At 44.2% G+C, this 26,431-nt stretch overlaps 1 protein-coding gene and 1 long non-coding RNA gene across 2 annotated transcripts in view; both read right to left on the minus strand.

The window, feature by feature from the left end:
- The window catches only part of LOC126511568 (uncharacterized), an 857,731-nt gene that overhangs the window by 608,312 nt on the left and 222,988 nt on the right, over positions 1-26,431 (minus strand). The window lies entirely within an intron of this gene.
- Fhip1a (FHF complex subunit HOOK interacting protein 1A) overlaps positions 1-26,431 on the minus strand; it is a 208,212-nt gene that overhangs the window by 22,625 nt on the left and 159,156 nt on the right. The window contains exons 7-8 of the mRNA XM_050158766.1: positions 8,756-8,923; positions 4,653-4,732 (exon numbers count right to left, since the gene is read on the minus strand). Coding sequence (XP_050014723.1) covers positions 4,653-4,732; positions 8,756-8,923 — 248 coding nt within the window. The remainder of the gene's footprint in view (positions 1-4,652; positions 4,733-8,755; positions 8,924-26,431) is intronic.

Here is a 26,431-nt window from a genome sequence, read left to right on the forward strand (position 1 = left end):
CAGGCCAGAAAGGTCTACAGCAATGCAGCTTACAGGGGACTTACTGTATGTGCACTCGGTTCATTAATTATTCATAGAATCAACAGTGTTTTCACAGACTGCACGAACTCAATGCCTCTTTGCAGCTCAGACCAGTCATATTTCATGACTTAAACTAATAAACATGCTTCTGCTCTTTGTTTGAAGTATTTAAAAAAAAATGGAACAGTGGATCAAAGCTAACACGGCTATTTATCAAATACCACCCAGCGAATACCTCGAAATTCTTTTTAGAAGAGTTGACAATGTACAACTTCAAAAAGACCTGTTCTCAGCAGAAGCTGAGAATGTTCTCTTGAATGAATCCAGTGGAGGGAGGTCCCCGTTGGGTAAAGCAGAGGAGTGGAAATGGGGACAGACACCCCTATGAACAACCCCTCAAGGGTTCCCAGCACTGTTGTTCTGACAAATTTTTAAATTGAGGGTAAGGAGACACAGGTAATCCAGCTGCCCCAGCTCCTCAGGGCAATCGAGGGTGGGACGATTGGGCCCTTCCATCTTTTTAAGACAATGATTGGGATCAGAATATATGCTAAACGCTTCTCAAATGATACATAGCAAGATCATGTGGTTGTTGCTAACAGAAAAATCATGTAAGCATTTAGTATAGGAATTTTTTATTAAACCATCTTTTGACTACATGGTACATAATCTTGTTTGGAGATTTTATTCAAATTCAGAAGTAATAATTACAGATCTGTGTGTGTGTTAATTGACTAACTGAAATGCTATGTTTTCATCTCCCCCCAGCTTCCCGAGTCCTGGGATTGCTGGCAGGTCTACACCACTACACGCAGCTCACAGGTTAAGAAATCCTGTCTTTAAATGTTCAGATTATGTCATTTCCCAATATACCAGGAATGAAAAATGCTGTCTATATTACATTTACACACACGTTTTCATTACTTCCTCAACCCTCTACAACCTTTCACCAAAAACAGTGACCTAAAGTTTGGAAGACGCGGGAGTCTTCTTACCTTTGAATTAAAGGTAAGTGGAGTGGAAGGAAGCATCAGGGGGAGATAGGATCAAAATACATCATGTACACATACGATATTCGCAATGGACACATATTTAAGACGTAAACCACTACCCAAAGCAGTCAGTGACTAAGCAGTGGTGACGAAGACACACACTGCTCTACTGCCTATGAGAAGCCAAGACGATGAGCTGAAGCAGGTTCCCATAGACAAAGAATTTACAATGGTGATCAATGAGCCTCAAAAGAGCCTAACTGCTCACCAAAGTCTGGCCATGTTTCTCCTCCCCACCTCTCCCTGCTCTGGCTACCCAGCTCTGCACTGACCCCCAACTCCTCTGCAAGATTGAAGTGTTCCTGAAATGTACACAGACTATCTTCAACTTGATGGAGGTGGGTCTTGTAATAATAAAGAAACTGCCTCGGCCCTCATAGGACAGAAAATTAGGTGGGTGGAGAAAACAGAAGAGAATTCTGGGAGAAAGAAGCTTAGTGAGTGAGTCGCCATGATGCTCCCACTCCAGACAGATGCAGGTTAAGATCCTCTCTGGTAAGCCAGCTCATGGGCTACACAGAATATTAGAAATGGGTTAGAACAATATGTAAGAGCTAGCCAATAAGAAACTGGACCTAGCCGGGCCAGGCAGTGTTTGAAAGAATACAGTTTCCGTGTAATTATTTCGGGCATAAGCTAGCCATGCGGGCGGCCGGGTGCCGGGGACGCAGCCCCGCCGCTCCTATTTCAACATCAACTAAAACTGCTCTTATCTGGACACACCAGGCAATGGGGTTCACAAACCTGATTTAAAACAAAACAAAAATCCCCTAATAGGAACATTCAGAAATGTTCAAACCAAGGTATAAGCATTGATTTTCACAGAACTGGGAAGTTCCCGGAGCACAGGGGTCTGTTGAGCCACTACCTGTTAGTACTTCCTGTCTGCCCTTGGACTCCACAGTTGCACACACAGGAAGTGGACAATTTGTCCTGGGTTTTCTGCTCACTGAACTATCCTCTCTCTGGGAATCTCTCATTTCAATTTACCCTTCTGACTCTTTGCCAAAGGAGAAACACGGATGGTTAAGAACAGAATACTACTTTGAAGAATCAATATTTAAGAGCACTCGAGTTACAGCGGATAGAGAGATGCTGATTTATTCCCATATAACAATGTCTTCAGGAGGTCCACACAGCCTGCGAGGCCGCATGGACTCTCAGGCCTCCCAGTTTATCATGCACAAACAACTGCACAGCAGGCAAAAGTGAAAGTGGAGATTACAATCTATTTTTACATCCTCTGAAAGTTTAAATGACTAGACAAATAAGATTTTTTGTTTCCTTGCTTCAGGGACAGATTCTAAATCAGAAAGACATTATTTTTTATGAGTTTAACATATATTTTCTAGAAAGTCACCATCCATTAGTTGTAGACAAGACCCTGCATTCTTTCTAAATGCTTTCATGGGTGTCTCCACAATGTGTCCTGTCAAAAATCCTAGGAGGCATCATGTTCCAGAAGTGGGGCAAGTAAACCTGCAGGCTCAGGGGGAGGGGCGGGAGCCAGGGGTCTCCTGCACAGGCCCTCGGGTCCTCTGGAATTCCAGGAAGTAGAGCTGGGAATGGAGGAGGTGCTTAGAAAAGAGCAATTGTGTTACTGTGTTAGCACCACCATCCTCGTGGGGAAAAAAAGCCAGCCAGAGAACCCAGGGCCAGCTGGCCAAGTTGTCTCTAACCTCAAGTCTGGCATCTCTCCCTTCTTCCATTCAGAACTAGTAACAGCATCATGTCCTGCAGGCACCTTCTGGGAGGTCACAGAAATGACTAGACCTGACTTGGACATGTGTACATTCAAACACAAGCTCATTTCTCTCGTCATAAGGTCCAGGTCCGGCTCTCAGACACAACCATGTGTAACACCATTGCTGAGTACATATTTGAATACTGTGAGCAGAAAGTGGTCAGGGCTCCTCTTGTAAAGGTCACCAGCAAGCCAACCTGTCACTCCAGCCTGGCCAGACCTTGGTGACCCACAGTGGGGAAGCGATGGAACTCAGACCTGGCCAGGGACACTGCCATTTCAGGGACACGGCAAACACAGCTGTTTTCCCTGCCATCAACGAAGCAGCATTTAGGAATTTAACATTCAAATGCAATCAAGGCTTTGCCCACCTTGAGTAAGAGCATGGTTCTGAGCAATAAAGAAAAAAAATGCTTTGCCAAGTTGTTCTGCTGGATTTCATTCAGGCCCTGCTAATGCATTCTGTCTGATGGTAGAGACTTGCTGGGGAGCTGAAGTAATCCTTTTAAAACAGACTACCAGCTGTGTCCTTATGATCGGATTTGTTCTCTGCTAATGCCTTAAGATTAGTTACTGATGACCTGATTTAAACCCTAAAAGTTCAAAAACACTGTTTTACTTTAAAATCTTATAAATGATAGTCTCCCATAAAGCAACAATCTGTCAGGCCCTCCAGAGGGTGCCACCTAGTTTTTCAAGACTCAGTTTTAATTCCCCTTTTGTAGGATGCTATACTCACAACAACCATCTCTCCAGCCAGTGATGGTCCAACTCAGGTGGTACACCGGGCCCCTCCACAGCCCTCTGTCCCTCTGTCCCTCCGTCACTCCTTCCCTCCCTCTCTCTCTCCCTCTCTCTCTCCCTCCCTCCCTCCTTCCCTCCCTCCTTTCTGCCCACTTAAGAAAAGATGGTAGAGCAAATACAGCTCTACCAGAAGTTGATTTCTTTGCAGTTTTGGCCTATCCCTGCCTTACCCATACGGCTAGAGAGAGGGGCAGGAAAGGTTGCTCTAGCGGTGTTTCCTGCAGGGATCTCGGTTCTGTGGCTCCCTTTACACACCCTGCAGCTTGTGTCAGGGTGGGTCTCACTGGAGGAGTACATTACAGGATTTAGGGTTTGGGTTCAGAATAAAGGAGAAAAAAACAATGACCAGTGACTAGCCTGGTGCTTCTGGAACACTGTGTTGAGGATTCAGGACCAAGCCATATGTTACCAAGGAACACAGTCACTTTCCTGCATGGAAGCAGGGTCCCATGGGCAGGTGGAAAAGGGATAAGGCAGGGCTGGGGGCTGCTGAAGCTAATCACCACACTCACAGCATCTGAGCTTCCTCCAACAGCAGCATCCTCAGAGCTTCCCCCACAGCACCGGGCTGTGACTTTGCCATCCAGTCCTGAGCCCTGACCATGTGTTCTACGCTCACAGACTGGACAGTCACGTTGTATGTTACTAAAGAAAAGGCTGAAAACTATATCCAAGTGCTGTATATTTGAAAGAAAGTTGTTTTTTAATAACAAGGGTCCCTTAAGAGCGCAAATAACAAAGAGTAGCTCAGGAGAACAAAGTCCAGCCGTGACCCCAAAGAGTTTTCCAACATTCTTATTATTGTTTCCAGGAACACATTCATAACACAATACAAATGCCCCTACTAAAAACTTTTCATAATAAAACAAAATTAACTCTGGGTGATAACACCAAAAAAAATTAAATTGGCTTTCTTAATAATTTTCTGCCTTAGAGGCATGGTCCTTACTTCATTTACATTATCAAAGAGAAACAAAACAGTAAAGCTACAGAGGGAATGTCTTTAGTGAGAACAATCGACGGACACTCACCTTAAAACCAGCTGCAACATCACATCTTCACAGTGCAAACCAATGAGAGTTCGGAACAAGGCCAGGGACACCACACAAAGCTGGGGAGCAATGGACACAGTGAGTCTCAGATGTCAGGCTGGTGACTCCGCCCCCGACAGGTGACACATCAGAACCGCAGGACAAAATGGCCTCTCTACCCCAGCAGTTCCCATAAACCATACTTCACCGCCAGGAAAGATGCATTGAGAATATCAGCTCCCCCGATATCAGAGCGGGCTAGAAACGTAATGGCCGCCTGGGAAATGCCAGTGTTCATATTGTGAATCACAGATCCAGATGCTACAAATGCGCCCCTTCAACTCCTGACATCTGACACACACCATCTTCCCTAATTCCCCTTCAGACAATTTGGCTTTCTAAATTGTCTTCAAATCCAACACTGGTGATTTACAAAAGAAGGCTCGTAGGAAAGGGCCTAACACCTGATCAGCTCTCTTCAGAGGTTGGAGTTTAGGACTCCGTATCTCTCTTGGTGTTGAAGCAAATTTTTCTCTTTGGTTCTATTTCCTATAGTGCTCTGAGTGTGAAAATTTACTTCTTTAAGGAGTTCGCTCAAAAAAATAACTAATTTTTTTTTTACAAACACATGAATTCTTTCAACCTCTAATTGCTACAAGGAATGATGAAGTACCAAATAGGGGAGACACTCAATTATAAAAATCACTGCAGCTTCTGTGTCCCAAGCTGTTATCAATCTCCAAGGCCATTTAAGTAATTGAGACTCCTATTCTTTGTAGAGGAAAGCAAATGCTAGTTTGTCTTCTAGGCAGAGTGAACTTAGAGCCAACAAAAGATCTGTAAAGAAATAGCTGTATGTGACTGGCTGCAAACACCCCCTTTGCTCAGGATGGTGACAGACCTGTAGTTAGTCAGAAGCAACACAGCCTGTTCCCTTCCAAGTCAAGACACGTGCTACACCCTTAACTAGAACGCCTTTTCCTGCCTCCTCTGAGATTTAGCCTGGCATCACCTCTCCCTGGGAAACCTTTCTGTTCTCCCTCACAATACAGCACCCGACTCTTCCTTTTCTCAAATAGGTATCCTGCTTATCTATTGCCATGGTAACCCCTGTCAGTCTCTGTCAAGGCACTAGGCAGAGCATGTTACTTTCAACAACTGAGCTGCAGGAGTCCTTTATTCTATGCACAAGTATTTTATATGATCGACACGTCTCCAACCAATCTGTGGATTGTCCTTTCAATTTTTGTGGCATACACCTTTAGTCCCAGTGCTCAGGAGGCAGAGGAGGCAGGAGGATCTCTGAGTTCGAGGCCAGCCTGGTCTACAGAGTGAGTTTCGGGACAGCTGGGACTACACAGAGAAATCCTGTCTCAAAAAAATAAATAAAAAATAAATAAATGACCAAAAAATTGTGCTACTTCTTTGTTCTTTGAAAGTATTACTATCATGTATGTGTGCATGATGTGTGTGTGCACATATACCACTGTGCACATGTGGAGGTCACAGGACAGCTTGGTAGAGTCTCTTTATGTGTATTCTGTGGGTTGAACACAGGTCACCAGCTTTGCCCAGAGAGCCTTTACCCACCGATGAATTTAGATTCATCTTTGAAATGGGGTCTTGCTATGTAACCCAGGCTAGATTCCAACCTTTGAGACTCCTCCCTCAGTTTCCACAATGCTAGGACACAGGCTTACACTACCCAGTGCACTTGGTTTTCAGTTCTTAGATCCTCAGAACACTAAAGATCTCCATCTTGAATGTGTCCAGTTTGTCTAATGTTTCTTTGGTTGCTCGTGGTATTGGCAGCATGTCTTAGAAACCATTGCCAAGACTACAACGATTTTCTCTCAACTTCAAGTCTTTGATTCATTTTGGGCTAATGTTTATCACGTGAGGTAGGAATAAGTCTTCAAGTCTATGAGCGTACAAATGTCTTCCATACATATGTGTATGTGTGTTATTTCTGATACTATTGCAAATGTGACTGATATCTTAATCTGATTTTTAGATTGCACACTGAGAAGGTTAATGTTGATTGCCAAAGTGACAGAATCTAAAATCACCTGGGAGGTAGACCTCTGGGCATTCCTGTGGGGGTTATCTTAACAACCTTGAGTGATGTTGGAACACCCATTTTAATAGTGGGCCCCAACGTCCAGCCAGCCATCCCTCTGTGTCCCTGACTATGATGTGACTAGCTGCTTCAGTTGCTGCTGCCTGAGATCCCTACCAGGAAGGACTCTAGTCTGACATGTAAGCTACAGCAACCCTTGCCTCCTGTAAGTAGCTGTCTTTGTCAGAAAATTTTATCACAGCAACAGGAAATGAGGTATTAAAACACTCACTATTGTATAAAAATAAAGCAGATTTTTACATGAAATTATATTTTTGCAACCTTGTCAACCTCGTTATGGGTTCTAATAGTTCTTTTCAGCATATCCCTTAGATTTTTTTTGTTGATGGTTTTTTGTTTGTTTGTTTGATTTGCATATAAGATCGTGCTATCTAAAAAGCAAGCAGCTTTATAATTATCTGGGTCATTATTTGCTTAATTATATAAATGGGGGCATTCTTCTTAAATATTTAGCAGGCACACTCTTACCTTACTCCTTTTCTTCAGGGAACACTTTCACTGTTACATAACAGTTTCACTGTAACAGTTTCACTATGTAACAGTTTCACTATGTAACAGTTTCACTGTAACAGTTTCACTATGTAACAGTTTCACTGTTACATTTTAGTTCAGAGTTCACAGATAACCTAGCTCAGCTTCAGGAAGTCCCACTATTCCTGGTTCGCTGTGTCTGAGAACTATCATTCTTCTCTCTGTTTTTATAAGCTTGACTGTTTCTATGTATCTACCAAAAATACAATCAAGGAGTTTATGTTTTTGTTACTGGCTGTTAATATCTTTTTGCTCCTTACTGTAATATCTCCAAGGTTCATCCATAGTGTAGCATCTCAAAACAACGTATCCTTTCGCTTGTAATTTCTTGATCTTCTAGGTATTTATGAGTATGTTGTTTGAACTATGTATAATACATCTACCTATTTGTGGATTTCTCAAGTTTCTGTCGATGTTTTTAATTTAAACTTGCTGTAATCAGACAATACACATCGCATGGTTTCAGTCCTTTTAAACTCACTGAGCCCTGTTTGGTTTAGCTTGTGGAACTTGGTGCTATCAGGTAAATCATTCAATGAGATTTTTTTTCTAGTATAACACTTTAATTTCCTTAATTTTTTCACACTTTTTTTTTATTCAATTGGGACAAGGCCCTGCTATGTAGCTCAAGCTAGCCCCCCAGGTTTGCAAACTGTCTGCCTCTGTCTCTGAAGTACTACATTACAGACCTGTGCTACGGTGCCTGCCTCCTGGCTATTGTTTTTCCAGGAAAGTTATCAGATTCCATTCCAGACTCAAACTAAGTTAATTCAAACAAACTACAGGAATAGTATCCTATACGATTCTATTCTCCCTTCTCCCTCTCTTTGATATTATTTTTAAACATTTAACACACATACACTATAAACTCAAAGATAGACTGTTATTAGATTTTTATCTTTTACTTTTAAAACAATGGTTGCAATGAAATAAAGACAGTCTTTGAAGAAGGGCTGTGTGGGGGGGGGAGTGCTACTCTTAGTGTTGGATCTTTGAAGCTGAGTGGGCTCTAAATGTTAGAGTGAAAACCCAACTCCACAATTTTCCAGACTTTCACTTCAAAACACCACAGACAGAGATTTGCTACCTCTGGCCCTGGTCCTCCAGGTCCCTGGCTTTCCCTGCACCTAAGTCTTCACGTTCTCAGAATCTTGTTCCTTCAGAAGTGCATCCTGCCAGTTCCACAGAAGAAAGCATCAATATAGACAAATTGAGAAAACTGGGGGTGGGGGGTGACATAGTGTCCCCTCCCTAACAAAGGGACACCTAATAGGGAAAAACATTATCAAATTATCTCTACTCAAAAAGACGTAGAGTAACAGCTGCAGGACAAAGTGGAAAGGGAGGGAGGAAATATTCACAATTTCCTTCCCCAAACAGTTCCCTTTTGGAATCTGAGTTGAACCCATCCTTCCCCGGAAGCTCTCCTTACCCGAAAAGGGGTGTTGATTCGGCTGGTGAGCGTGTCCAGGATGTGGACGTTCTCATGCTGGTGCAATAGGATGAAACGGAGGAAGATCTCCAGGAGCGCTGGCTCCGAGATGCTGCGTAGGAAAAGGTCCAGGTATGCAGTTGTGGTCATGACCTCTTCCACCGTCACCTGGATCCAATGACAGAGTGAGCACAATCTACCAGAGACTCGCCCAACCCTGAGAGCTTAGCTGAAGCCAACAACATGACCATGGGACACAGCACCTGCCCTGAAGCTCAGGCCAGAACAGCAAAGCCAGGGAAGGCACCATATGCTCTGACAGTTCCAGTCAAATACGATTTAAACCCTATAAAAGTTTTAGTACATACTCGAAAACAGGGAGAAAGACTGTTAAAAGTATTTATATGGTTAATAAAGGAGTAATTAGAAAGTTTGGTATAATTTGTCTCATTATTAATCACCCAATAAACCTTTACTGGGAACCTCTATGTCCAAGGAGCTGTAAACACAACAACAGGGTATATGTTCAGCAAATTGAGCTCCAGAAAATTAAATGATAATGTCATAAATTGCAAAGGAGAGGTGCAGACATGGAGCGCTACAGATGTGCACTCAGATGTGTTTCTGGAGAGCAGCAAGCCAATATTTTTATAAATGGGTACTAGACATAAAACATTATTTATAAAGTGCTACAAAAACTTACTGCTAATAAAGTAATGGCAACTTTTTTTATATATATATAACACAAATTGAGATTCTCTACCTATGTGCTTTTCCTATTCAGGAAAACAATGCCAGTCTTTTGGTGAATCACAATTGAGTGACATCTTTCACAGAACAGCGGTAGAGGCCAGAGGTCAGTGTCAGGCATAACCCTTCATCATGCTAGCTCTTGTGGGATATCTTACTGAGCGTGGGACTCACTCCTTCCTCTAGGATGGCCAATAGCCCCTCAGGGATCTGCCCGTGTCTGCTACCCTCGCCATGGGTTTCAGAAGCACACTGCTACCTAGTGTTTCTACATGCATGGCCGGGATCTGAACCTGTGCCCTCACACTTGCATGCAGCGCTTCACTGACTGAGGCATGTCCTCGGCCCCTCAGCCTTAGACATATTAATACAAAGAGCTACTATATGCTCCCCTGTAGGTGGAGGCTGTTTGCTCATTCCCAGCTGCCCAGGCCCAAATAATTCACAGAAACTATATTAATTGCAACATTGCTTGGCCTATTAGCTTAGGCTTCTTATTAACTAACTCTCACATCTTAAATTAACCCATTCCTATTATTTTATATTTTACCATGAGGCTTGTGGTTTACCAGTAAGGTTCTGGGCCGTCTGTCTCCTTGGGCAGCTACAAGGCCTCTCCCTGACCCCACCTTCTTTTCTTCCTCTATCTCTTGGAATTCCTGCCTTGCTCCATTCTGTCCTGCCACAGGCCCCAAAGTAGCTTCTTTATTAACCAATGGTAATAAGATATATTCACAACATACAGAGGGAAAGCCCATATCACTTCCCCTTTTCCATCCAAATAAAAAGGAAGGTTTTAACTTTAAATGGCAAGATTGCATACAACAAAACAGTTGTCAAACAAGAATTATAGTTACAATGTTTAGTCCATTTACATTTGGCAAATTAAGGAAAATACTCTATCATCTACCCTACATTTGTGAGTCTAAAGTTTTACATCTAATTTATCTTTTATCATAACTAAGGAAACATATAACTATCTGTTCTTCAACTCCATCAAAGACCCCAGAAGGATACAATATTACCTCAGTTAACAGGAAGTGCACTGTAAGCAACTTCCAAAACTCCAGAATTGACAGAGACACTCCCCCTTCTCCTAAAAGCAGAAGGCAGCAGCTGATCTTTCTATCTAGAGGCTATCACCAGGCTGGGCACAGAAGCGTCCACTCTTGGGTGCACAGAAGTCACCAAATGCACAGTCCAAGCTGTGGAGTTCCAACACCACACCCTGCAAACACCCCACCCCGCCCAACAGAGTTCATTCTAAATGAAGCAGACGGCGATGCTTTCTGAATGAGAGTGTCTCCTCTTTTCCATTTCTGCCTTATTTCTCCCTCCCTTTACAAGTGCTCACTGTCACGTTAATCATACCATTACCAAGGCCATTCTTTTTATACTTCATTCCTCCTCTTCTTTGAACTTTCAGCTTAAAAACCCACAGATGAGTTTAGAAACCAGATGTCCAGAGCTTCGAGACGAGTGTAGACAGGCCATGAATGGCTGCATCTGCGAATAAAGCCTTCACGCTGTCTATTTTGGTGGTTTGAATTATTTTTTATAAGTTCTTGGTGCTCAGCTGTGCTCTGGATAGATGAGTCCAGGTGGGTAAAATATCACAAAATCAGCTGTCTCCTTTCTTATTCTAATAAATAATGGACTTTATTACCATAAAGTCCATTTGAATTCACTCTCTCAGAATCCACTGAAACCTCCACATGGCGTGCTGAGTGACAGGGGACATTGCTGCAGTGCAAACAGCCTCCCCCAGCTCGGCAGCCACAGTGTGAGCATGCAAGCGTTCAGACCTCTTGAAGCCTACTTTAAAGGGTGCTCTGTAGCCCAGATAGAGTAAAGGAAGCGGGAGCAGGAAATCATCAACACTGGGCAAATGACAGACATAGGGAAAAGTGCATCTCCCAAGCCGCCTGCTTCTGCAGCCAGCTGCTCTAGCCTGCGCTTTCTGCAGCTCTCGAGTGGGGCTTGCATGGGACATGTCTCATCCTACTGCAGCATGCAAAGCTGAACATATAGAGGACCTCCTCAGGGGTGAGGCATTGTCCCTCCACGATCCAGAAACTGATATCTGCCAGAGTTGAGCACTGCCCAATTCTTCCAAATACTCTATGCCACGTCACATACCACCAACTACTCAGCACATAAGTATGAAATTACTCTATGTTTGGATTGTATTGTGTTAGAATGTTCACTTGCAAACACTGCTATTGGAGTTGTTAACTTGAGCTTCACAGAAAAGTTGTCAAATGAATTTTTAATTAGGCTAGGTCAGGATTTCGGACAATTTTTGAAATGATCCTAAATCATACTACTACTTTGTACTAAGCATTCATGTGATTTGATAGCCTCAGCACTGACAATTGCAAAATCTAAGCCTCAATCAAATCTGGAGAAACACTGAAAATGTCCCACATTCTGCAGCATCAAATATTCAGTCAAGAATTAATTTGATTTCATCTAAATAGTAGAATTATAAGTGTAATAAATAATTGTTTTAAAATAAATTCGTGAGTTATTACTACAAACCTGTAATTTACATATCTGTTTTATATGCCTACTGTGGTGAAATGTGAGGTGTTCCTCACAGACCTGTAGGTTTGCACATTTGATCTGCTGCTCAGCAGGCGGAGCCTCACTGCGGCGTCACAGATGGAGGCTGTGGAGGTATAGAACCCAGTCCTGACTCCTGCCTCTCTCTGTCTTTCTGCAGACACCGTGTGACTTTCCCTCTTTCCCTGACGCTCCTTTCCCGCCATGGTGGGCAGTGTTCCTTCCTAAACGATAAGCCAAACCAAAGCCTTCTTTCTTCTGATTGCTTCTTGTTGGATATCCAGTTATGGCAATGAGAATAGTAAATAATACACCTGTATACCCAGGATCAGGTAAACATCTCAGGCAAAAGGACTTCCAACTAGGAAAAAAACCTAAGAAGCCTTGCTCTACCTGTGCCCTGGAAGCTCTTCCTTCCTCTTTGTTCTCTCTGTCTCTGTCTCTGTTTCTCTCTCTTGCATGTGTGTACTCTGTCAATAAAATTTTACTCAAGCCTCCCCATGCTAGCAACATCCACTGTGCTACATTTTCATCCCTTAGCTTCTGACATAGCCCTCCCTGTGTAGACCAGGCTAAACTCTTAACTAATAATCCTTCTGCCTCAGTCTTCAGAGCTACCACACCTGGGTGTAGGTATATTTTTAATGAAGGGTTCAAAAATAATTAACACCACTAGACACAGCTAAACAGGGAATGGTGCTCAACCATAAACAATTATTCATCCACTTGACTGCAATGTTGGGATCACTTGGTGGAAATCTCGACCAAAATGATCAAGGCAAGAAAATGTAAATAGAAAACAGTAGAGAAATTGAATCATTCCAAATGGGCTGGAAGTTAGATTCCTTGACGCTAAGGTTCTAACTTTACCCGGCACTGCTGAACTGACATGACATGAGACTCCCAGAAGCTGCTTTGCAGCTGGTAGCACAACATCAGTTTGCCCCACTGGGTTACACGTGACCTTCATAAGCTCAAAAGCCGAGCAATCAACTTGCTAGAATCCAAGTCTGTCCTCAGGGGCCAACATGAAAGGGGGGCATTGAGCAGCTATTGTTTACTACTCTTAGGCTGGATAAATGAAAAGATTTTATTTCTTTTTAGAAATCAAAGCTGTCATTAGTAAGCTAAGAGGATTTAAGGAAGCACTTGGGGGGCAGCATTTACATAACATGCTATAAATATTCAAAATCCCATCCCATTAAATATCAGGTTGCAAACTCTTTACAGATTGAGGTCACACTTACCTTAAACTAATACCCTAACCAGGGAAACCCAGTTGCTTCTCCTTCCACCTCTTCTCCCCACCATATCTTTCAGAGCCTTTTATCCCAGAAAATCTTTTCCTGCCCCATTATCGTACTTTCAGAAACTTCTTCTAATCCTCCCAAGTAGGCAACGTCCTTAATGAGGATAAGACGAAGAGCTGAAGTGTGATCACTTGAAAGCTAACGATAACCACAGAGGAGAGACGCTCAGTCTGAGGAATGCAAAGTGGAGCCTTCTGCCAGCACCCAGAGCAGCGTTGGCAAAACACAGAAGCTACAAAGTAACTATTCAATGATGGAGGACAATGAACTGCAACATGAGGACCTTTGTCTCATAAGGTTGCCAGTATCTACCTTGTTCTATAAAGAATGGCAAGCAGCTACCAGCTTACATGAAAATAGCCAGCTATACAAATTAATTTGTCACTCAAATTAACAATGTCTACACATTGTAGCAGCTTTAGAATGTTATTTCAAATTAAGGGTGGACCCTAATGACTGAAGCAGAACAGGGAAAATTCAAAATCCACCTACTTCCAAACTTACCCTTGATAAGATAAAGACAGCTATAAACCCCTAGGCACCGGCCCCGCTTCCTCCCCAGTACAAGTGCTAGGACAGAGGCCTTCCTTGGGCACGTAGTTTTATTTCTGTCGGTCCAATTTAGTCCATTCTTTGAGGCAAATCTTTCTTTATTCCCTTTCCCCATCTTCCTTTAGCCCTTGCTTGGTTCTTTCTTCATGCCAACTGCCTTTACCAGCCCCTTAAAGTTGTGTTTTCTAAAGAATGTAGCTTGAGACCGGGTGAGTGAATTCAATTTGCTGGTTCACTAATGGTTTAGACCATTTTCAAATAGAAAATGTTAGTGTACCCTGTGTGTAGTAAGAGCAAGTACTGTTCTGTGAAACTTAGGTGTGTATATTTTGTCAGAAATACATATAAATCACATTATGTGCAGGTGCTTTACTGGTATACCCAGTGTGCAAAAACCCGACTGTGAGAAGCAGCCATGCAACAAACAGTGCATTAACACAGCTTCAAATCTCTTGTACCAGCCCATTCCTCGCCAGTTACCCATTCCTGGCTACAACTCAGCAGAGTGCATGGAATTGACCCTGGCTTTGTGAGCAGGATGGCAACTGAATTCAGTCATTCGATTTCTTTTTATCTTAGCCCACAAGCTCTAGAATGACCCTCTCCTTTTTTAAATCAGAATTTCAAGCTTTTCAGAAATGGACCAAATGGACAGCTTGTTTTCTTTTAAAAGGGAGGTGGATGCTGCATTCTACTTCTACAAAGTCAAAACTCTATACAAAAGAAGAAGAAGAAGAAGAAGAAGAAGAAGAAGAAGAAGAAGAAGAAGAAGAAGAAGAAAACAAGCCCAGCCATCGTGTCCACACTGCAGAAGCACATTAACTCAATACGTAGGAGTGAAATTGAGCATACAGGAACCCTGACCCTTCTGTAATCAGCTCTAGTTGGGCGATTCCATTTGCATCTAAATTAGCACCAGTGTCCTCTCAGTGATGGTTGTTATATGTGTCTTGAAAAATAAATTTCCCATCTGCTAACTGTTTCTTTGTGATCCAGTCACACTGGAGCAAACAGATGGACCCTACCTTCTGTCACTCAGGTAGGTGGCAGGCAGTGGAGGTCAGGTGACTGTGACATCCTCTATAAGACAGAAGCCACCTTCTTTGGCTTTTTCTCTGACGCCCAAGGAGAAAACTAAGTAGCTGGTTCCATGGGTCAGTGGTGAGTTCTCCCACCTCACGGTCCCCACCAGTGTGGAGAAACAGTAGGACCAGCAGAGGGAGAAGGGGGACTGGACTTGTTACACCACAGGAAACAGAGTTGAGAAAGTCTTTACTGAACCCCTGCTGGAGCCCACCAGCGGCTGCCGGAGAGACAAGCCAATGGACGGGAGGGAAGCTGGTCCACTGTGGGCAGCCAAGGGCAGCAGCTGGATGGGCTCTTCACAGCCACCTCTTCCTTCCCAGGACACAGATCACCCAGAGGCATGGTCAGGTGCAAAAGGAAAGACAGACACTCTGGTTCACAGAGAGGGGCCCACCCAACACGTCAGCCAAAAATTCAGGACAGAAAACATTCAATTACTCAAAGTCTGGAAATAATTTGTAGCAGATGAATCAGGCCCCCTCCTGTCTCCTTCTGCTCCACCACCTTAAGGCCACACAGTGTACCGATGCCACTGCCAGAGGCAGGCTGAGAAGATGGAGGTGACATTCAAAGTTACTAAGCTGGGCTACTCATTCCCAAGAGACTTTAAAAAGAAGGAAATGGAATGTGATGGCTACAATGTATTCTGTGGAAAATATTTTTAAGATAAAAGCCAGTCTCAGCCCTTTCTCTGTATCCCTTTCTGTTTCCAGTGCAGATGGAGATGGCCGGTCAGTCCTGCATGCTGCTGCCCACCGTAGAGACTGCACCTTCTGGGGTTTCTAACCTGACCACATTCCAGGAATGGCCCTCTTCACCAAACATTTGGTGAACACATTGAAAACTCAGCACTTAGTGACTGGGCTGGGAAGGCAGCTGGAACACTATTCTGTTGTTATACACAAGGGTAGAAGCACTGGGGATTATAAGACCTGACTTAGGTCTATACTAGGAGTTAGGGAGTCACGCTAGACTTGGAACACGGTTGCCAGACCTGAACAGACAGTGGATTTTAGAAAGAACACGGAATTTTTAGGTGGGCAGATGCAGGTCCGGATTTAATAGTGTACGGACTGCACTGTTCCATTTAATCTCTCTAAGCTGCTTCCTCCTCTGTAAAATGGGGTAACCACAATATCTAGAAGTATATGAGAATTAAAGACAATGCCTAGACATCTAAAGGCACAGATGGGACTAACAGGAAAAATGATCATTATTTTCTGATTTGGGTCAGCAATTTAAGAATAAACTAAATCACGGTGCGGTGAGCAGGGGTAACAGACAGAACAAAATGTGCATTTGTAGCACGATTAATAAAATCCCAAAGACAGAAATTGGGGTTCAACCTGAAGGTCAGAAAAGCAAAACAGCCAATCACTGGCTCTTACCTCTACCTCTGTCTGAAATGGCAATTCAATGCCTCCAGGAATCTCAGAGTGAGACTGCATCTGAGAGCTGTCTCCTCCCATTTTCTGTTCCTCTCTAGGGCTGGGATTACAGGCCTGCACCACTCCCTGGTTTCTATGGCAAACTGGTGCAGCTACTGGGATTAAGGGATCACCACTGCCTGATCTGTAAGGCTGACCAGTGAGGCTGTTTTACTCTCTAATCTTCAGGCAAGCTTTACTTATTAAAATATAAATGAGATAACCCTACAGTGCTTGTCTAAATGCACTTTGGAAGGTAGAGGGACAGTGTGTCAGCTCCTCCAGAGATCGAGCCTTTCTATTTTTCCTTGTCGGCGTTTGCAGAACTAGGAGGGGCTGTGCACAACAGATCTGCCCAGAAGATTCCAAAGAATAAGGGTGTCCTAGGGCAGGATGGATTTACCAGGGTCACTGGATTCTCTCAAACGTTTTCTGATTGCTGTGTTCACCCACTTAAACCTCATTCTAATCCCAAAGGACCGGTTGACCAAAAGTTTAGAGAAGAAATAAAGAGTGTCACTGCCAACAAAACCCAGCCATGTCCAAGAGACCTCTGCAAGGAATGACCAAGTTAAAGTCGTTTTTCTTACAACATCAAGATGTTCTTCTCTTGCCCTTCACAAACCACAAACCAACCCCCACCCCCACCTCTCTGGAGGGGTTAGCAAAGGGCTACTTCTAAAGCTTCTTGTCCTGTATTATATGCATTTATTTGTACCCTCTAGCTTCATAATGTAATTTCCCAGACAATAATTTAATATATGACCCAATATAATTAAGCTTCATCTAATAGAGTTCAGTTATGGAAATAGTCCAAGCCAAGAATGGTAATATGTGTCATAAACCCTATCATGTGGGAAGCCGAGACATAAGAACTTGATTGAGTTCAAGGAGGCTAGCCTGGGCTACATAGGACTTTAGGCCACCCTGTACATACTAAACAGGAAGAAGAGGAAGGAAAGATGAAGGGAGGGAGGGCATATTCCAGATAGTACATAAGAGTGGATTTCACAGTCTAACTCTGAGGCCAGAATTAATGAGGAAACTGGGGTAGGTAGGGGTAACTCAAAAGCAAAGATGGGAGTAATGTTTCAAGGAAAATTTCATCTGTCTCTTTCTTATTTACTAACTGTTTGAAAAATACCCTTCCAACAGCATTGTATCAGTTGTTGAGTTATCTCCTGAGCATTTAAAGACCTTTAAGCACACTATTTCAGCCCAGGGCATTTATGCAACCTTTTGAGAACTGACTTCAAAGACCTAGAGAGAAAAAAGGTTCCTCCCAGAAAGAGGAACCTCTAGGGGCAGGGTTAGAGACCGTGGTGGTTTGAAAGGAAATGGCCGCCATAGAGTGTGGTACTATTAGGGGGTATGTCCTTGTTGGAAGTAGTGTGTCACTGTGGGGGTGGGCTTTGAGGTCTCCTGTGCTCAAGCTGCACCCAGTGACTCAGTTCACTTCTCATTGCTTGTGGATCAAGCTATAGAGTGCTCACCTCCTCCTGCACCACATCTGTCTGCTGCTGTCATGTCCTGCCATGGTAACAGTAAACTAAACCTCTGAAACTATAAGATACCCCAATCAAATGTTTTCCTTAGTAAGAGTTGCCGTGACCGTGGTGTCTCTTCAGGGCAACAGAAACCCTAAGGAATACAGAGAAGGAAGAGGTCTGAGGTTAGACCGTTGAGTCACAGAAGAGGAGGAGGTCTGAGGTTAGGCCGTTGAGTCACAGATCCTGCTACAGCCGCCTCTAAACTCGGAGTCCAGACTCCTGTCTTGGGCCATACAACAAGTCTTGAGAACCCCTGTGGGTCATTCCAGTGTTCCCTGTCCTGCCCTTAGTTTAAGAACCCATGGTGGACAAGTGTTGCCCAAATTCAACTTTCCCTTCATGTTAATCTCCACTTCTATTTTTTTGGCTGGTCAGTGCCATCTCTCAGTTTTCTTCATGTGTTTCTCCATCCTTTATGACTGCCAACTTTCTGCAGAAACATGTACATCTGACCTACTGAGCCGGTTCTCTGAGGACACAGTGCACTGTCAAGTGCTCAACGCACGATCAGCAAACAGACTGAGACGGGCACTGGGAGCTCTGCTACTAAAGAAGAAAAACACGGCATCTACAGTCTATGCCGGGGATGCCTTGTTGCCAAGGTAGTTAGGTTCATCTGCTGATACCTGAGTAACGGGAACATTTCCACTTAAGAGTGAATAACACTTCACTGAAAACACAGAGCCCAGCTCGGGCCGTGCTCTGAATGAGAGCAACTTGGAAAAGTGATCCACTGCAGAGAAGAAATGCTTCCGTGGGCTGGCCCTCCATTTCTCCTCCAGATTAGCACAACAGTCCCATTCATGCTGGTAAGGCTGACGTCCAACCCCTGCGCGGAGGGGGAATGAATGTATGGGCTAGAATCGCAGCCAGCAGCTGACTACGGAAAGGCCGGATCGCATCTCACGCCTGCAATCGCCCTCCAGACTCCATCTGCCTGCTGGGCTAAGTGCATCATTTTGGGGTAAAATTTTATATTTAGAACAATTTTCCCAGGTGCAAAAACAAGCTCTGATGACAAAGGACAGATTTCACTCCTGGCTTATTTTCCACGAGCAACAAAGAAATCTCCACACAATGGTGAGACAGAAATGGCACAGGTGTGTCTGCCAGAACAAATTCAATAATTCTAGCCGTGGTCGTTTTCCTCTGTTTTCCCCAACCTGCCTGTCGTCTGGCACAGGAGACTCACAGCAGAGCATCTCAGAAATGAGGGGCCACCTTGCCTGTGGAAAGCCGGCGTGGGGCAAGAGACAACCATGGCAGGATGGTAAACAAGCAGGCCAACAGCCACTGCTAGGTCCCCAACCCGACCTTCTGCTTTCCTTACAACCTGCCTGAAGATAAACTCACAAGGCATTTGCTGCTGATCAATTTTGAATGTTCTCTTAGAATGGTGCATGGGGAAGAATAAGTGATTCACACCAAACTTCAGACCAGATTTTCCCCTCTTGCATCTGCTCTTGTTTCTGAGGTGAACACCACCTGGCTTCCACAGATAAGGTGAGGTTTTGTGTGAGCTATGTTTTGTGCCGTCTGTGTGAGCGAGGGTGGGGCTGGTTCTATTGTCTCCTAATTCCCAGGCCTGAGAACCACATCCTTTGGTGTGGCATTATTGCTACTGTGCACTGGTTGAAATTAAAGAGAGAAGTCTCATTTCCCATTTCACATCAGAAGTAACCGGAAGCTTCATTTATCATCCTAATTTCCTCTCCTACAATGGGAAAGAGGTGACCTGAGGCATGGACAGAGGTCAGCCAATGAGATTGCCACAGTATCCACTTCAGCCTCTAAAAGCAAACTCTCCGCTCACCTGTGTGGTAAGACAGTAGATACACTTGCGTCACCTACCTTCTATAACTCTACAAGTAATTTTTAAAAAAGGCAAGAAGAGCTGTAGCTGAAAGGACAGAATCATATACACTTGTGGGCACTTGCTTCCTGAGGCCCACCTCTGAGCCTACGGCAGCCTGCACAGGGCATTTCGGCCATTAGTGAAAGGGACTCCGTGGGTATAGGTAGCTCTCCCTACCCTGGGGTTTACTTAGCTGATGATCTGGCCAGAGCAGAGGGTGATTTTTACCACTGGAAGATTCCCCTCTGCTGTCTGTGAACCCAGCCCCTTGCCGCGGCATTAAGTCTAGAGATCTAATGACCTCATCTGCACCTGCAGTGCAGCAGACTGCTCTTGTGCAGTGGACGACCTGCACAGCTCTACGCCATGACTCTGCAGAGCCCGGGTCTATCCTGTAATAATGAACACAGAAACCCCCAGCTTCCCATCAAGAGAAACACAGTTTGTTATGCCTAAGAAGTTCTATGTTGGTGGGAAGCAGTATGAAATGTCTTCCCCATGGTCATTCTGACTTCTTTGGGGGAAACCTGACTTTATAGTTTAAAAACAGAAAGTATGTTTCCTATACGTCTAGCTGTGTCCTGATCAGGAAAATATAAGCAAAATCCATGTGAGGCATGGGAAAGGATCTTAGCAGGGAGATTTCCGTGATCACAGCTGAATCTATGCAAACCAACACAGGGGTTCTCCAAAAGTTAGATGATTGCCTTGTGAGTCTTAACAGAGAGCTACTACCCAGCATCTAGAGCAGTGCCTGGAATATACTGGGTGCTCAAAATAAATGTGTTGAAACAATTAACAAATGAACGTTTCATAATATGAGAAGGGCGGCCAACACTGACAGTTCATAATAATAAAGCAGAGAGAGAGACTGCAGTGACCCAGCCTCCAATGCCTGACAGCAGGGTTTCCAAGACTGATTACACCATGATGCATCATAAAACGCATCTCGAACAACACACAGCAATCACCAGGGCTGACTACAGAGTGCATTCTGATATTTATTATTTGGTTCCGTTTTCAATGCTAGTCTTGACCCCAGGTGACTTTATAATTCATTAGCATGATGACTCAGTGTTTATAAACTGTTTAAAACATACACATCTATATAACCTTCTCTACTGACTTTTTGCTAACAAATAAAAGTCAACCCTAACATTTAATTTCTTATTTATAATTTTAAAAAGTTTTAAAGTGAATGAAAAGAAACAGTGGCACAAATAATCAAAATTGCATGATTATTAGTTGGGACTGGAATTTCTCTATAAAAGAAAAGCATAATTACTGAGGATATTAAAACACACAACACAATGCTACACTACACAGTTCTACACTACACGACACGATACAGCACAATAACACTACACAAGTAAAGATGCCTTCCCCCAGCAGAGGGACTGGGAGTTATCCAGCAAGGCCAGCGCTGGCCAGCTGTCCTTCATCCTATCCCAGTTCCTGGTGTTGGTCCACACTGGCAAAGAGCTGCTTCCTCTCCCAGCACCCATGAACGCTGCTGTCCTCGGGAGCATGGTTTGTAATGGCCTGTCCTGGTGACTAAGCACTGTGGTAACTGCCCTTGATCTTTGCTGACTGGAGACTGCAAATGAGCTTTCTTTCTCAGCTGAGAGTCTCTGGGAGACTGTGGGTGACAATTTAAGATACCTAGAGCATCATGGGATAGCATAAAATGATCTTCAGTGAGAACAGAAGGTATCTGCATTTTATGCTTCGTGTCTGGGGCCACAAGGAACTTTTTATTGTCTTGGCGGCTACAGGTGTAGAACAAGCTTACATGCTCTAGAATCCTCCTCAGTGAATTCACACACACACACACACACACACACACACACACACACACACACACAAGAGGGATGCAGCAATGAGATACAGCAGCAGCATCCATATAGGACCTCCCTCCACAGAACTTGGCAAAAAGATAAACAGTGAGGTTTTCTAAGATAAGAGAAACACACTTCGGAACACTCACAGGCCCATCTATGTGAAACATAAAGCTGCCAGCTAACCCTTCGATGGCTAACCTAAAGCCAAAGACTGACAGGGAGTTTGCAGTCAGTAAGACAGGTGCCTCGTTCCTGTCACAACCATGCTCAGCTGTGAAAGAATGGTGTTGACCTAGAGGACCACGGTCTCTGTTCTGAAATCCTGAGATTCTCCAGCTCTGTGTCAGGGGCTTGAAACTCGAGCTAATGAAATTCTATATCTTAGTGTCTTACTCCCTTTACGAACACACAGTCAGTGTAACGACAAGGATGCCCACCACTTCTTTTGATACATTTATCTAGCCAATTGTGAATTTATTGAGCAGACCACAGATACACAACACAGAGAAGAACAGAAAGTGTCTGTCCCTGAGGTGCTCACTCACTGGCTGACAAAGCTCATACATGACAGGAGGGCTAAGCCCAAGCTCTTGATCTCACATGACTGCTCAGAGCTGGTTTAGAGAGGAGAGAAATCGATGTGCACTCAAGTGCGAAGCTTGTCTCGGTGTGGAGCTTGTACTGGGACTTGAATGAACGCACTCTGGGTAGACAGGCGGGAAGCAGAAGGGACAGTCCATCAGGGACACAGGAGGCGAGAACAGAGTCTGCAGAGGGTGACAATGGTGATTTGCGTTTGGAAATCACAGAGCTGCAAGCTGGATGGGGCCAGGTTAGATGCAGTTTGCAAGATCAGGAAAAGTAGTCCAAACAGTCTGCTGTGGGTAACAGGGCCCACCATGTGTTCTTTGGAATGGGGGGACAAATAGCAGCCATTTTTTTTAAAGTATGTGTAAGAACTTATATACTTGCTAGAACTAAGGAAGGTTAGACTTTTGAACGCTGGGTAAAGGAGAGAGAAGTCCTGAGGTTTCTCTAACACTTGCGATCCTTCAGCCTTTCTCCCCAGGAATGATGAGAGACGGAGTCCATCCCTTCCCCTCTCTCTGAAAGCCAGGCTCTGGCAGCAAGCACACATTCCTCTGTGCTCCTCCTGCCCTGGCTTCCATGGCTTACTGAATTCTGGAGTTCAATATTAGGAAGTAATATCTACAAGAATGAATTTCCCAAGTAATGAAGATGTCTGGTGATCCCTGCCCGGCTGACTTTTCCTATTTCCCATTTTCTCAGAACACTGGCAGGGAAGACTCATAACTCAGACCACACTGACGTTTCTAGAACTTTATTTCAGGTTCCTTTGGCTGCAAACTCAGTTTGCACCAATTCACATAGATGCTTTTTATGGCCAGGCTGAGGGCATCAGTGAAGTGGTATTGTTTTACCATATACTAAGTATAGTATCCACGGACTGTTAAGTCATGGCAAATGACGGTAGCATGCCTCTCCTGGAGAAGCTGCTATAAACATCTCTGTCACCTCTACTAGACAACAGCTGCACATGGGCCATGAAGCTGCTCTCTCCAAAAGAAGAAGGGAATGTTGTTAATTATCATCTTAATTCATTATACATGTTTTGTGATAGCTCCCCAAACGCCTTCTGTTTCACAGAATCCTACTTTTTTATCAACAATGTGTTAGGTATTTGACACACATTATCAGGGCTAATTCTCCTTGGACCTTTAAGGTAGTTAGTAGGAAAACTGAGACTCATAATTTTGCCCCCAAATACACAAGGAGTGGAAGAGACCAGAATCAAAGCAATGTTTCATGGTCGTTAGTTATATCACCTGAGAAGATGTCATGACAACATTCTAGTCATTCTTCTGAAAACAGCAGACCTTAGCGTCACCTGCTTGGGCCAGGTAGGTGGATGAGGTCTTCCACATAAAGACACAAGTTCCCATACGCAAGAGGATTGGCCACCCCTGCCCTCTCACCAGTTCACATGCCCCACCACCACCAAGACAAGTCAAATCAGCAAAGCTCTAAAGTCAAAGAAAACAGCTCCAAGTGTCATACCAGGCTTCTATTCCAGAAGCTTCTTCCGTCAACTGGTTGGGCACACTCTACCTTTGTAAAGGTGAAATTCAATATTAAACCAACAGAAAGAACAAATGCTTCTTGTGAGACACCCACACTCCCACAGCCACTGGGAAGGCGCCAACAGCATCAAACGAGCTCTCTCAGATGAGGACAACTTTAACAATCTGCTCAGCTGCCACTCACGGAGGGACATTTTTGACCCTCACACTCATCCCTCAGAGCTAGGTCTGCCTCAGAACCTGCTCCGTAGGTACCTCTCTCGTAGAGGTAGACTTGGACTCCTCTCGCATGCTAACAGTGGGGCAGTACAGCCCTGCCTCCAGTCCTCCGAGAGCGATCTCCAATGTGCACACGATTTAAAAGCCTAAGAGCTCACCAGACGTATTTGGGCCCCAATGTTTCATGGCCCTTTCTTAAGGCCACCCTACTGAAATGGGCACTTGGAAGCCGATTTTGCTAACAAACACTGGCTCCTCATTTTGGCTCACAGGGTAACTGAAGACAGGATGAGAGCCTGGCATCTCTGCCTTCAATTTGCATCTGTGCTTTGGCAGACATCACAGAGATAAGCATCTGTCCTTAACCTTTCCTCTTGAGTTACTTTAAATCCCAGGAAGTCAAAAGCTTCCAGGAACAATTCACTCTCTCAGAGGAGGCCAGACTGCACCGTCAGCATTAACAGGTTAGCAATCTAACACGTATTGTAGAATGCTAGGACAGACAGACAGGGAGCTGAGACCAAATACAGGGGGCCATACCTCCACCAATCCTACTCCATTCTGTCAGCCTCTTGCCCTCTCTCAAAACCTCATATCCACATCCTAACTTGGAGTCGCTGCATCTTTATTTGTTTTACTCCCTAGTGTAGCCATGCAGAATAAACCTCCTTTCTCTGCCTTTCAGAATTACTCTCCTTAATCAACACACTGGGGACAAGTGACTGGGCCTCACTTGGAGTTACCAGAGGCCAGGCTTTCAACCTAAATACTTGGGTAACGACTTGGTGGCTATTCTCAGTCTCAATTCCATATTAGAATCTCCCAAAAGACACCTTGTTTGTGATCCATCCTGACCCAGTTAACTCAGCCTTTCTGCAAGGCTCACCTCCCTGCTAGGCTAGTTTCTCTTTCAATTCTGATTGTCACCTGTACCACTATAAAGCACATGGACCTTCTGACCATAAGTCCCCTGTACCTTCCAGACACTGCCATCCCAGTGAAGATACTGGTAGATGAACGGAGAGCTTTAGAAATGATTTTGCTGAGCTGTACGCTTAACTATAAAGATGACCAAGCACTCTTCAAGAAAAAATCCAATGTCAGAGGCTGAGAGACACCTCCAGTCACCAGGAAAGTCTGTGCTGAGAAACCTGGGCCTGGACATTCAGTTTTCAAGTTGTTCTGCAGATGGATACTGCCTGCCACTTAAAACAAACCTTCTCCAGAGCATGTGAAAGGACTGAGTATCTCTACTGAAGGGCAGCAAAGAAGCAATTTGGAAACTTCCAAAAACTAGAATACTGTACAATCCTGAATAATTGTCCAGAAGAACCATAGGGGAATTCCTGGGAAGAACAGACTTAATTGATTGCCAACAATGTTGGGAAGGCCCAAAGAAAAGGTTCAGACCCGAGAGAGCTGGGAGGACGAACAGGGCGGATGAGGTTCCTACTGCCGCACCTCCTTCCCCTGCCACAGAGCAGCATGGGTAATAGCGTAGCTTACTTTAGCACGGTGGGGGACAAAGTGACCTGATGTGTATCCTGGGCTATGGACACCACTTCCAGGACACAAATAAAAGTTTCCATGGGAGTGAGTGGAGATTCATGAGCTACAACTGTGTTCCTTTCTCCTCTTTAGGGGAGGGCCACAGAAAACCTTCACCCCAAGAGCCTCTTCTTCGATCCACTAGGTGGCGCAAACTCTCCTTTTAGAGAAAAGGACATTAAAAATTGGTGCACCCAAGCAACTTCCCACATTATGCCATAGCTAGGACAGGAAGTGGATCTGTTCTTCAAGGAAATCTATCTTGTGTTTAACAAAAAGAAAGAGAGTTTTCTCTAAACTCTGCTTTGGGGACTCAGGAGTTAAACTTATGAACCTAAGATTTACTTAAAAAAAAAAAACCCAAGAAGACAGACAGCACTGGGGAGTTGGGTTTGGTACAAGATTGGTCATTAATGTCTGGGGGAGCATGCCCAAGTCAACCCACCTCTCTGATCTTTAACTGAAAACTAAGGAATACTTAATCTCTACAATTATATCCACTACTCGAATTCCGTAAGTGTTCATAACATACCACGTTTCTATTTCTAAGTTAGTCTATTCAGACTTGATAAGAACTTTAAACACAAAGAATACTTCACAAAGCTATATACCAACGTATATTGCCGTGTACCGTGCCCCCGTGTCTGCGCTCTGTGCGCTGGCACCCAGTTGGCGAGCTTCGGGCAAGGGGGGTGAGTTTAAAATACACAAACACACACAGACAGAGAGACAGCGACACGGGTCATCCTTGAATTCCCCGAGAATGCCCCCTTTATTGTGTTCAGGTGCAGATTATATAGAGATAACCACGCCCCAGCCAAACCCACCAGAAACCACTCTCCTGCCATCAGGAACTCCTGAAGGTCTCATG

The sequence above is a fragment of the Alexandromys fortis genome, unplaced genomic scaffold, assembly GCF_014885135.2.
Source record: "Alexandromys fortis isolate MF-2015 unplaced genomic scaffold, M_Fortis_MF-2015_v1.1 scaffold_102, whole genome shotgun sequence".
NCBI classification, from domain to species: domain Eukaryota; kingdom Metazoa; phylum Chordata; class Mammalia; order Rodentia; family Cricetidae; genus Alexandromys; species Alexandromys fortis.